The sequence below is a fragment of the Bacillus rossius genome, assembly GCF_032445375.1.
Source record: "Bacillus rossius redtenbacheri isolate Brsri chromosome 4 unlocalized genomic scaffold, Brsri_v3 Brsri_v3_scf4_2, whole genome shotgun sequence".
In the NCBI taxonomy this organism is placed as follows: Eukaryota; Metazoa; Arthropoda; class Insecta; order Phasmatodea; family Bacillidae; genus Bacillus; species Bacillus rossius.
Window position 1 is genome coordinate 30920622 of NW_026962011.1, and position 12713 is coordinate 30933334.

At 43.8% G+C, this 12713-nt stretch overlaps 1 protein-coding gene across 7 annotated transcripts in view; it reads left to right on the forward strand.

The window, feature by feature from the left end:
* The window catches only part of LOC134542078 (tensin-1), a 570362-nt gene that overhangs the window by 477916 nt on the left and 79733 nt on the right, over positions 1-12713 (forward strand). For all 7 annotated transcript variants that reach the window (XM_063385992.1, XM_063385993.1, XM_063385994.1 and 4 more), the window contains 2 exons: positions 8331-8603; positions 8695-9187. In XM_063385992.1, the coding sequence (XP_063242062.1) occupies positions 8331-8603; positions 8695-9187 (766 nt within the window). The remainder of the gene's footprint in view (positions 1-8330; positions 8604-8694; positions 9188-12713) is intronic.

Consider the following 12713-nt stretch of genomic DNA (forward strand, 5'->3'; position numbering starts at 1 on the left):
ACTGATCTATGGTCCCTGCAAACCTTAATTTTAAGTATTTAAAATGGCAGTTTTTTTAACGCGTTAAATACTATTTATAATTCTTATCTCACGGTTTTGCGTGTATACTTAAATATATTTAAACGTACTGATATCATATGTCTTCCCCACTCCATTAAAGAGAACATTTTGAACAATAGAAAAAATGCGCATGTTTCTTTTTTATGTATAACGGGTTCACATTCCTACTTTCATTCGATTTGTTTACATGCATTGATGAAATATTTTCCCTTCTTTATTAATACTACACAACCTAGTGTTTAGGTTAGTTCTATAACAAACAAGAAAAAAAGTTAAATTGAAATAAATTCTGTAGTTCTCGCTGATGCCCGAACACACAAACATTTTAAAAACAATTGATTTGAGTTGTTATTAATGGGTGGGTATATATACGTTAAGATTTAATTTTTAATAAATTAATTCAGTAAATAACCTTTTTACCGCGAAATACTTTATTATTATAGATAATAACTCAGTATTTTGCACAAAATATAATCCTTGACCTAATATTAACCTACAGTTAATCATATAAAAAATTAAAAATAAATACTCGTATTATAAAACAAGTGACATTTCTACTTAAAATCACGTTTGTTTAAACTTACCTCTGCTAACACAGAATGTGTCCTTCCTTTTACATACGTTCACCCACTTATTGCAAAGATCTTCATTTTTTGGAAAAGAAAAATATTTTATGCCAGAATCTCGAGTCTTTTTGAAATGATTGTGAAATCCGAACACTGCACAGCTACATAAAAGCACTCAGGATTATGTAAACACCAACAATAACAAAAATTCGCACGAGACGCAGATGAAATGGATGGGAAGCGCCTGGAAGAAGAGCGCTGGCTACAACCAAGGTGACGTAGCAAGGGACCGCGTGGAGGGGGAAAACCTGCGCACGGTTTCACCTCCCCTTCTTTACATCATGGGTGGGGGGGGGGGTGTCAGTGGTGACCCGCGCCCCCGGGGGCGGCGTGCCCTCGCTGACACCGTCCTCGCGGCCCTCTGATTGGTCCGTGGGCGGCCCGCCAGCACGCAGCGAATACCCTCACGAACACTCGGCGGTGACAGCCGAATAATTCTGCAGCAGCCGAGATCTGGCGTCTCAAGTCACAGCACGATATTTGTCACCGATGAGCCGTGTTGTTGAGACTGGCCGGTCGTCTGTTTTGTGCTTGATGGCGGGAGCAAGATGTAGGTTCCATCCACAAACCTGGCATCTGTTTCGTCTTAGGAAGCCTGCTTGTGTTCGTCTGTGCTGTCGTAGTGTTCTCCGGAATGTCTGTTTAGTCTCATCGTTGGGTTCGTCTGTTTGTCGCTGTGTTGTCTAAAGACGGTTTCTTATCTTGTATAGTTTTCCTATTTCAACTTTTCTTACATGATCTTCTCAGCATCATCTTCCTTCTTGCCAATTGCGCCTCTTGTGTCTGCTTGGACGTGGTCTTTGAATATATATACTGTATAGAAGTCGTCGCCAGCCCAGGTTAAAATTTCTAATACGGATTTGAGGTAGTTGGTTAATTCACCGCCGCAATCGCCACCATCTCTAGGGCATCGACTTGTGGTGGTCCCTAGCGGACAAGTGTCGAACTCTTCAAACACCGCTTCCACCTCCCGCTGAACGACCTTGAGCTGCAGTGAATGATTGGTGGGGGGTTGCGGGGAACGACAGCGGGCGACAGAGCTGCGCTCTAACGTGTAAATAACAACTAAGACGATACAGGGCGTTACGGCAGCGCACTGCAGCGGTGAAGTTCCCAAGCTGCTCATCATGCGCTCCTGAAAAACGTAGAGTAAATCCTATCCACTCGCGACTTCTATACAGTATATATATTCAAAGACGTGGTCGAAGCCGCCTCGGTGCCGTCGGAGATGAGCTGCCCTGCGCAGGCGTCCAGAGGCGGACGGGGGCAGGCCAGTCACCCCGCCCTCGGCCAATCAGCGCCGCCTCCTCCCCGCGACACTTGCAGGCAATTACACGCGGCGGCGAACGACAGTTATTAATCGCGCCCGGCCGTAGGCGCCGTCCGACGACGACGGGACAGCGCGAGCCCCCGGGAGCCCTCAGTCTGCACGCCGGCCAGTTAAGGCCCGTCTACAATAGCAATGTCCTAAACTGCGTCCGAAGGACACTCGTCGCTGATTGGTCCGCGTGACCCTCTTGACGTCATGCGTCAAGTGGGCGAAGGTCCGAACCTACCTGGTCCGAAGACATTCGTCGCAATTTGAACTTTTTGTCCCAACCTGTGTACTTCGGACACGTAAAAAGAACAGAACACTCACGCATATTTGAATTTTCCGGTATCCCGTTTGAAATATGATATGAGTTCTTTTTTTTTTAGCATTTACATTTGCCACTTTGCCTTACTGAATAAATATATAATATTGAACTCCCACAACTTTCACAAGTTCAATCTCAAACTACAAAGCATCAAAACAATAAACAAAAAAACATTTGGTTTGGCACATTTACTGCGTTCTGGTGACAACTTTAGAAATCAATACATTCGGACATCGAACATCGGAATTGTGGACAGGGCCGTTTTCGGTGAGACAATGTGACGTCACTCACATCCGGATAAGGACACGGACCACGCACAGGTTTGGAAACTTCTATTAACTTCTGGAGCATTTCAATAACTTAATGTAGCCTATATAACACCCTTTATGTTCGCCAATATTAAAAAAAAAGAAGCTAGATTTCACATTTTCTCATATTGCAAGCAGCGAAAATATTTTGAATGTTTTTAACTTAATGCATCCAGAATTGAATATCTTAAAGAATTTCATATTATGCCTACTAAGGTAGCTATGCAATTATTTTTGATCTTCAAACACTATTTTTATATCTTGCACTAATACGTGATCGTATGAAAATTTTGGACAAAGATTTAAGGTAACATTTAGATGTTTATTAATTAATTCCGACGAATTTGTTACTAAAAAGGTTTTCATAAAAAATTGTTTCAACCAAAGGTTTTAAATAACGTTTAGGTATTTTACAATAAATTATAATGGGTTTTGTAGTATATCTATTAAAAAAGTAATAACATATTGTCTTTCTACCCTTGTTATTTCCAACCCCTTGCAGTAATGGTTTATAATATCAAAAATTGTTTCAGAAAAAAATTTTATATAAAAATTTTAAGATTTACAAACATTTTGAACGGATTTTATATATTGTACCTACTAAGGGAGTTATGCATTTTTTTCTTCAAATTATAGCCCTTCTTTTCAACCCTTTGTAGCATAAGTTCGTCTTATCAAAAATTGTTTCATACTAATTTTTAGATAAAAATTATGATTTACAAAATATCCGAACCAATTCGATGTTGTGTGTCTACGAAGGTAATTTTTTTTCTCCGCCAACCCTTTTTTTTTTTCAACCCCTTGCGGTTATGGTTGGTCGTATCAAAAACTTATTCGGGCAAAATATTTTGTTAATACTCCTACGAGTGTATTCAAACGGATGTGATATTTTCCAAATAATGGGAGTTACAGCGAATTTTCGGTTTTTTCAATAAACCGTCTCAGGCTGAAGCGTACCCCACAAACAGTTGGAGCTTCCGAGGAGAGAAGCCTAAGATGCACATCAAGTTCTGTCCCTGCCCGAACACGCCCGAATATTCACCTTCGGCCAACCTCGGGATTCGTTTTATTTTTGCGCAGGAAAAATGAATTCAAATATTAAAAGTGGTCGGTTACGTTAGCTACATAAAAACACTTTAAAACACTATGTTACAAAACGGTTAGTTAGGTTAGTATATCTACATTAAAATAAACAGAGAAATATAAATATATATATATAAATAAACCCGAGGTTGGCCGAAGGTGAATTTTCGGGCGTGTTCGGGCAGGGACAGAACTTGATGTACATCTTAGGCTTCCCTCCCGAGGAGTCGCGAGTAGTCGCGAGGAGTCGCGAGGAGTCGCGAGGAGTCGCGAGACAAGAGTCTAGCGGCAGCAATGCTACTTCCTGCAACTGGCTGCAAATGCCGCGCCGCTCTCGCTCGTTCCGGGGCCGCCTGCGCGATCCCGCAACGGGAAGCCTTTTCACTGACGAGAGAGCAAAACGTCCGATCGTCATCTTCGTTTTTTTTTTTTTTTGTTCTTTGTAAATAAATATGGAGGTGTTGTTAAAAGGAACGACCATAAACAAGGCAACGGTATTTGTAATTGTTTTTAGAGGAAAATACCTAATTGAAGAAACGTACTTCGTGGATTTGTATATTTTTCATACCGTATAAAATCTAGGAAGTCTTTGTCTTCCACAAATACTCTCGGGACGCCTCATATTCCCTTGCAATTTTACGCAACTTGTAATTTTCAGGTAAGAACATGATAACTAATGGTCAATTAGGTTAGGTTAGCTACATTATAAATACTTTAAAACATTGTGGACGGTTGATTTGGTTAGGACAGCTACATTAAAGATACTATGAAATCATGTAAACTGTTTCCTGGCGCTGAATAGCTACATATTAAAAGGTTATTTGCTAAGCAACCATAAAATGATTTTACAGTATTTTTAATGTAGCTATACTTACCTAATATTAACCAACCATCCACTAAACAGTCTGTGTGGCTTTTTTTATACTTGAGAGAAAAAAACGCGCGCTTAAAAATAAAATAAAAAACATCCAGGGGGTAGGCACTCCCGATCGGCCAACTTCGGAAAGGCTCGGCATTTGCAGCCAGTTGCAGGAAGTAGCGTTGCTGCCGCTAGACTCTTGTGTCGCGAGGAGTCGCGCGGCTAGCCGTCGATCGCGGCCCGATGTACCGCTTCTCCCCGGGAGGCGGGGCTAGCCGTGGAAGCAGAGTGGTGGGGAGTAGGGGAGGCAGGCGGGTTCTGCCGTATAAGGGCACATCTCTCCCCCCCCCCCCCCCACATCTCCCCATCGCTCGTGACGTGACGGCGACCTACGCGCGACGGCAACTGCCGACTGGCTTCAGTCGCGCGGCGGTGTGGCTGAGTGCGTTGGCGGGCCCTCCCTTCCCCCGCGCCAGGAACCGGCGACTCAGGTGGGTGCTCGCGGTCCGAGAACTGCACTGATTCATGTCCCGCGGAAACATTCCCGGACACCAGCTGGGCGCTGGAAACTTTGTAGCATTGTCTGCGTTTCGTGGATGTCTGGGGGTTATTTCAAGTCCACGTCTACTGTCAGCACCAGTGAGGAAGCAGACACGTCCTCAGTGGCCCGGCCAAATTGGGCAAAGGCTTCTCTTGCAGAGACGGCATACCTTATTGCAGTCTAATGAGCAATCAGATTATTATTATTATTTTTTTCGCCCCCAGTGATCAAGATGGAAATACTTCAAGACTGAAATTTCGTTTGTTCATTATTGGTAGGGACGGGAAAAATTCTCGGTTTCGATGGCCTTCAGGATAGACTACAAATTCCCCTGTACAATTGGGCAAAAAACGCAAGTTCATTGGCTGCTGACTTGTAAGTCGTCTCAGCTGGTTTGTGTGTGATTCGATCCTTCTTTGGTTGAGGGTTTATAATTGGTTGAGATTCTTCCAGATGAACAGTAAGCCAATAGCAAAATCATCTAAAAGGTATATGTTTTTGAATTCTAGCCTATCGCCGAATGAATCCGCGAATATTTCCGGTCTCGAATTATTTGAGACCCGGAAATTCTGCGGATTCGTTTTGTGCCGGGATAAAATTCACGCTCATGTATACTTACAACCACGTGTGCTTTCCTATCAGTCTGGTGGTTTCTTACTGTAGAACTTCCTGTTACTTTCAGCGGTCTTCGTGATCCGGTCACTCTAAAGTAGTTCTGGTAGTTGTCTGGCCCGCAGTCGGGAGAATTGTGATGCGATCGTCAAAGCATGCAGTCTGCATTGCGGCACTTCTGTGCCATCAGTAAGACGTGTCAAGTGCGCGTGCAAATCATCTTCGATCTCGGTGACAGCACATTCGGCCGTGCGCGGGTAACTTCCTGTGTTTAATTATTATACTGTGCTGTTGAAGGTGGAATGGGTTAGAGAATATTTTTTAATTTATAATCGATCGATAGTTTTTGATTGACTGCGCACGTCACCAGGTGGGTGGGTTCGTCGCTACCCACGTGTCAGCCATGCTCGTCGCCTCGAATCTCCTGTCCTTGTTTGTCGCCCCGCCAGGCGATGTCTTGTAGCCCGTCCTACCGAGGCAGAGCCGTTTCCGGCCTGCCCGCTGCTTGCTTGCCATTTTTCCGCCAACTTAACCGTATTGCGAATTCAAATTATCTTTTTTCCAGTGGCATAGCACGGGTCGTTCTTCGCTGCAATTCTACGTGGATTCATCATCCTAATTAATGTTTACATTTAACTGCTATCTATACAGGCTGATTTTTTTTTGTTTGCTTTCTTACGAGAGTTGTGTGACTGTTAGGATCTCCGTCGATTCCCACCCATGTGTCAATTTGTTTTTTTTTTCTGTTATTCTTTCGTGTGTTGTTTTGTAACTTTTTATGTGGTGGTAAAGTCCTTGAACTAGGTAAATTAACTTATTCTTGTCTAATTATGTTCTTTTGACCTTTGAATGTTCAGACCGTTTCCATGTTTCTTTAAAAAATAAAAACCTTTGATTAGGTTGGTTCTTATTTTTCTACATCCGGTTTGACTACACCAACATAGCAATGTCATTAATTCGCTGATCCATGCCATGTTTTACCTTCTTTATGGTTTGCACATAAATAAAAACATGTTTCAGTGTAAGATATTATTAATATTTAATGTTACAGTATTTTCAAAAAAATTAACCAATGATTGTGTTTGTGAAGTTGTAATTATCATTAATAAAATAGTTTTGGGAATAACAGCGACATTATTACGCTCTTATCAAATAATTAGGTTTGGCAGCTTCATTTCGAAGAATTATTTTTTTATGCTATGTACCAACAAAAGTATTACAAGGGCAACGAAAAAAAATCGTAGTCACAAAACATTTCCTTTATTTGCATTGTATTTTATTTCCAAGAATTTCCAATTAAATTTTTTTCTTAAAGCAAATTTTAAGGAATAGTTACTTTTTGAACAAACAATTTTTTTTGTGCTGTAAAATCTTTTATCTGGTGTCTTCAAGTTGAAGTCTTCGTGTTTTGAAGGTAGGAAGTTATTAATATCTCCGTGTTTGTGATCGTTTAATAATCTTGAGGAAGTATTCTTGTTCAAGAACAGGTGCGGATGCTCGTGTCTAGCACAAGTGGTACAGAGGAAGTATTCTTGTTCGAGGACAGATGCTGATGCTCGTGTCTAGTTCAAGTGGTGCAGAGGAAATATTCTTTTTCGAGGACAGATGCTGATGCTCGTGTCTAGTGCAAGTGGTGCAGAGGAAGTATTCTTGTTCGAGGACAGGTGCTGATGCTCAGTACAGAGGAAGTATTCTTGTTCGAAGGCAAGTGCTGATGCTCGTGTCTAGTGCAAGTGGTGCAGAGGAAGTATTCTTGTTCGAGGACAGATGCTGATGCTCGTGTCCAGTGTAAGTGGTGCAGAGGAAGTATTCTTGTTCGAGGACGGATGCTGATGCTCAGTACAGAGGAAGTATTCTTGTTCGAAGGCAAGTGCTGATGCTCGTGTCTAGTGCAAGTGGTGCAGAGGAAGTATTCTTGTTCGAGGACAGGTGCTGATGCTCAGTACAGAGGAAGTATTCTTGTTCGAAGGCAAGTGCTGATGCTCGTGTCTAGTGCAAGTGGTGCAGAGGAAGTATTCTTGTTCGAGGACAGATGCTGATGCTCGTGTCTCGTGTCTAGTGCAAGTGGTGCAGAGGAAGTGTTCTTGTTCGAGGACAGATGCTGATGCTCGTGTCTAGTGCAAGTGGTGCAGAGGAAATATTCTTGTTCGAATACAGGTGCTGATGCTCGTGTCCAGTGTAAGTGGTGCAGAGGAAGTATTCTTGTTCGAGGACGGATGCTGATGCTCGTGTCTAGTGCAAGTGGTGCAGAGGAAGTATTCTTGTTGGAGGACACGTGCTGATGCTCGTGTCCAGTGTAAGTGATGCAGAGGAAGTATTCTTGTTGGAGGACACGTGCCGATGCTCGTGTCCAGTGTAAGTGGTGCAGAGGAAGTGTTCTTGTTCGAGGACAGGTGCTGATGCTCGTGTCTGGTGTAAGTGGTGCAGGGGAAGTATTATTGTTGGAGGACACGTGCCGATGCTCGTGTCCAGTGTAAGTGGTGCAGAGGAAGTGTTCTTGTTCGAGGACAGGTGCTGATGCTCGTGTCTAGTGTAAGTGGTGCAGAGGAAGTATTCTTGTTCGAGGACAGGTGCTGATGCTCGTGTCGCCTGTCTTGGTCGCAGACGAGGTGGTCCACACGTTCGGGCCCCTGGACGGCTCGCTGTACGCCACCGTCGCCAAGAAGCAGGAGCTGCAGGACCGCGAAGCCGCCAGGGACCCCGGGGGCGGCGCGGCTGTCATCGGCAGCCCGCACACCGTCTCCATGGACTCGGGCATCTCGTCGGCGGGCAACAACGGCCTCTTGCTGTCGTCGTCGCAGAACCAGCCGCCGGCCGCCAAGAATCCCGGCTCGAGCTACGAGCACCACCGCGCCGAGAAGACCCTGCTGTCCGGACGTGAGTGTCGTCGTGTCGTCGCGCTGCTGCGGTTGTCGTGTGCAGGTCGCGAGACTGCGAGCGCTGTGTGTGTGTGTGTGTGTGTGCGCAGTGAACGAGGCGCCCTTCTCGCCCGAGGACAGCCACCGCGCGCTAGACGCCCTGCTCAGCGACATGCTGCAGACCGTGCAGAACATTCCGGACCTGCCCTCCCCTCCCGGCGGCGGCGGTAGCGACCTCACGCCCCTCCACCACCGCCGCCGCCAGCCCGCCGTCGCCGCAGCCGCACCGGCCGCGCCCAGCCACAACGGCTTCGGCGACCACGCGGAGCTGAGCTTCATCGACGACGAGAGCGACATCCCGTACCACGCGCGCCAGGACTCGCGGCCCTTCACGTACGGCGCGCTGCCGTCGCCGCAGCGCGGGAACATGAGCGGCCCGCTGTCCAGCCCGGGGCTGGTGCGCCGCGCCGCCGGGAGCCGCGACTTGGGCGACGACGACGTGGACGGAGGGCTGTCGCTGTCGCTGTCGCCCGAGCCGCGCGACTACCGCGCCAGCAACGGCAGCGGCAGCCTGTCGCCGCGCTCGCCCGAGTTCCACGACGGGTGAGTGCTCGCCCCTGCCCCGGCCCTCCGGTGCATCGCGACTTCCAACTGATTGTTTAGCCTATCTATTAATATTTTGACGTAGAAATAAGGGAAGGGATAATTTTTTTTCTCGAAACTGTAAAACTGCCTGAGATATCTTTTATCGAAATCGCCTGTTACAAGATGTTCGGCTGAAACGTATATTAACTTCAAGTGTTTAGAGTCAAAAAAAAATAGTTCATTTGAACCATTTATTCAATATTTGCGAGAAAAAAAGATTTTTGAAATATTTTAATTTATTCTCCTAAGCAAACTTAATACTTTATAATACAAATAAGAAATGCGCACGAGAAAGATATCAAGTTAAAAGTTTTTGAATTTATTAATTTTTTACATTACATATAATTTTTAAACTACTTCATGCTAACAGTTTTTCCCCCCACCTGTTTATTGCCACAATAATACAGGTAAGACCATTAAATATAAAATAATTTTGGACACTTGATCAGACGTTGAGCTGGATCAGTACCCTTAATCTTGTATATTTATATATAAATTTTAATTTAAGTGTTTAGAGTTACAACTCCCACCTTCAGGAGACAAACATTTTAACAATTTTTTTAAAACTCCGTATGTAGCTGCAGTTCATTTTGTTATAACTCTAATTTTGTTCGAATTCAGCCGTCATATCGGCCCGCTCGAAGGAAGGTGATGCTCATGAATACAGGCTACAGGCTTGAGGGTAGGCGTTGCTGCTTGTATCTATGCGCAGGCGGGAGGCAGTAGTTCTGTGCGTGCTGTAACCATTAAAGCCTAATTCGTAAATTATCATCAGTTTCAAAAACTGGTGTCGTTGTGTACTGGACTGAAAGGAATATCTGACTTCTTGCCGATAGAACGCGTCATCGAAGCCTCTGCTCTATAAGCCCACTGCAGGGGAGGGTGGCGTATTGCTTCTTCAAGGATACATCTCCTGTTCCCCGCGCGCGGTTTTAACTCCCCCCCCCCCCCCTTTTTTTTTTTTCTTCCTCGTCTGTCCCGTTGCTCCATCGCCGTGTATTAATAGTTAATAGTTTCGTCACAGCTCGGTTATAAAGTTCTAGTTTAATGTTCCGCGGCCCAATTTTTTTTTTCTCCTTTCCTCTTCTCTCCGTCTTTCTCCCTTCATTTTTCTCTTTTTTCTCTTCACGTGTCGTCTCACAAACCCAAAGAGCTGAAAGAACTCTTGATGACTCCCCGCCGTCATATTTCAGCGCTGCTGATTGAGGCCGAGCCATCGCTAGCTTCCATTGCCGACCCTCCAGAGTTGTGTGTGTTGCAATCGTAGCCAATAGCTTGTCTGCTCTCTGGAGGTACGGCATTCCGTCATTGCGTTATTCTGGGCGTGAGGCACATACTCCGTCCTACATGGGCAACTTTACCAACTTCATTACTTCGCACTCTGCTTTGGTACGACACTCATACTAGTGTAAATAGACAGCTAGAGTCTGTCTCACTCACAATTTAAGGCTACTCAGTTTCATTTAAGTGTTAGCCATTAAAATATAGTTTTAAGTTCAAAATTCGCAATGTTATAAAATAATTTTTAATGGAAATTCATTTGTAAGGAAATAAAATAATTTTAAACTAAAGTTTGCTACATTCAATAAATTTTATATATGACTAGCTGCAGTACCCGACGTTGCCCGGGCTGAACACAGAGTGATATATTGTCCGTGAGTTAAAATCAAAATGGATAGCGTGATGGACATAGAGAAATGACAAACAATTGCTGTTTGTACGTCGATTACCTGTTTTACCCATTGCGATCGCTTTAACGGTTTAGAAATTGATGCGCTGAAGTGCCATCTAGCGGTGAGTCACAAAAAAAAATGGATAGATAAAAACCTTCTCCGTGAAAAAACACTTCGATGTGCCAACTGTAATGGCGATTGGTCTAACTGTGTCGGAGTTTATTGACGTCATACTTACATACCAACATCCAATTTTATATATTTTTAATCATATATTCACACTCGGGGCGTGTTCATTTCATACGTGGACGTGTCTGTAACTGTCACTCAGTTCAATTTATGATCGACATTTTTGCAAGTCTTACATTTGTAGTTAGAGTTAGGCCATTTATTATTTTCTGTGGAAACATTTGTCACTTTATCGGCTATTATGATCGATGAAGTGTTTCATGAAGGAAACTTGTGCGATTTACGACTGTATCGCTCGTGTTGCGGAATAAGAAACGGTAGGCAAGAACAACAACTCAAAGGAAGCAGCGAAGGAGGCAAGAGAAACTCACTGACTGCCACAAAGCTGGTGGACTGGAGCCAAGCCGTTCGCGGTTCTTCAGTGAGACTAAGTTAAACATTTTCCGCTTGCGAATGAACTTAATTAATTTAAGAATTCGATGGGCGCGCGTGTCAAAAGGACCCTTCACGTCCTATTCTAAAGCTGGAGTTACAATGCCATGACAGGCCCGACTCGGTAGCCAATGAAATGAACTAGCCTTGTGTGACCATTGCTGCTAGTGTTGTCAGCCTAGCTGCAGCTCAACGTGTAAGCGGGTAATGTGCACAACTAGTTGGCTACTTTCTTCTTCGCTGGAAAACCGCAATGTCGGACTCGGCCAATAAACTGTTTTCCGGCAGAAGGTCGCGCCCTGCGATTTTCGGGATTTATGTCCACGCCACGAGGTCTTTAGAAGTCTATAATTTTCACTCGCTTTCTAAGGTGTGCCCCGTGTTGTGGTTTCTACGCTGTCGCTGTAATTGCTTCTAATTACTGGTCCTTGTACAAACGGGGAAATTTATCAGACTCACGTAGTTGTTAAATTGTTGTAAAACGTTCTCTGTTGAAATCTTATTCAATGGGTTCATCTGCTTTTTGTACCATTTTACAGCATTTCTATAAAGTTAAATGTAACGGACTTTGTGAATTTTTGGAAGTAATAACGTTATGGTTTCATAAAGTACTTTTTATTACTTTCAAAGACCACAATTTGAGGCGAATTGTGTTAGACTGCAGTACATTTGCACTTTGCTTGTGTTGTTGGTTTCTTGTCCAGAGACGCAGTATTAAAAAAAAAAATTAGCTGTTCAAGAGAAATATTTATTTATTTTTGCAGAAAATCATGTCCCTGGTAGTTTCTAATAATTATTCCAGCATAAAAAAGCGTTTCGTCGGTAACCGAACAGGTTTAATTTCATTTGAAATCAGTTGCATCTTGTTCGTGTTGTTTGTAAAAATATTTTCTTAATTATCTAAGAATTTATTAAAGTCTAGGCTAAAAAAAATTGTTGTGCTTCTAGACTCGTCTTCACTGACTGCTCCTTTCTTGGTCACAAAATGCCTGCCTTACCGCACGCCAGCATTTGAAGAATCGTGTCTTTCTAGAATGTAGTTATTTCTTGATAATTGTCATCAAAGTGTGAATAATACTGTATCGGGAGCGACGCCATGAAAGTAACAAGTGGACAGCGCGAAGTATACCTAGAGTTGGTGTTATTACTTCTCAAGGAAAACTGCCAAGTTTGGTTGAAAAAGAAACCAG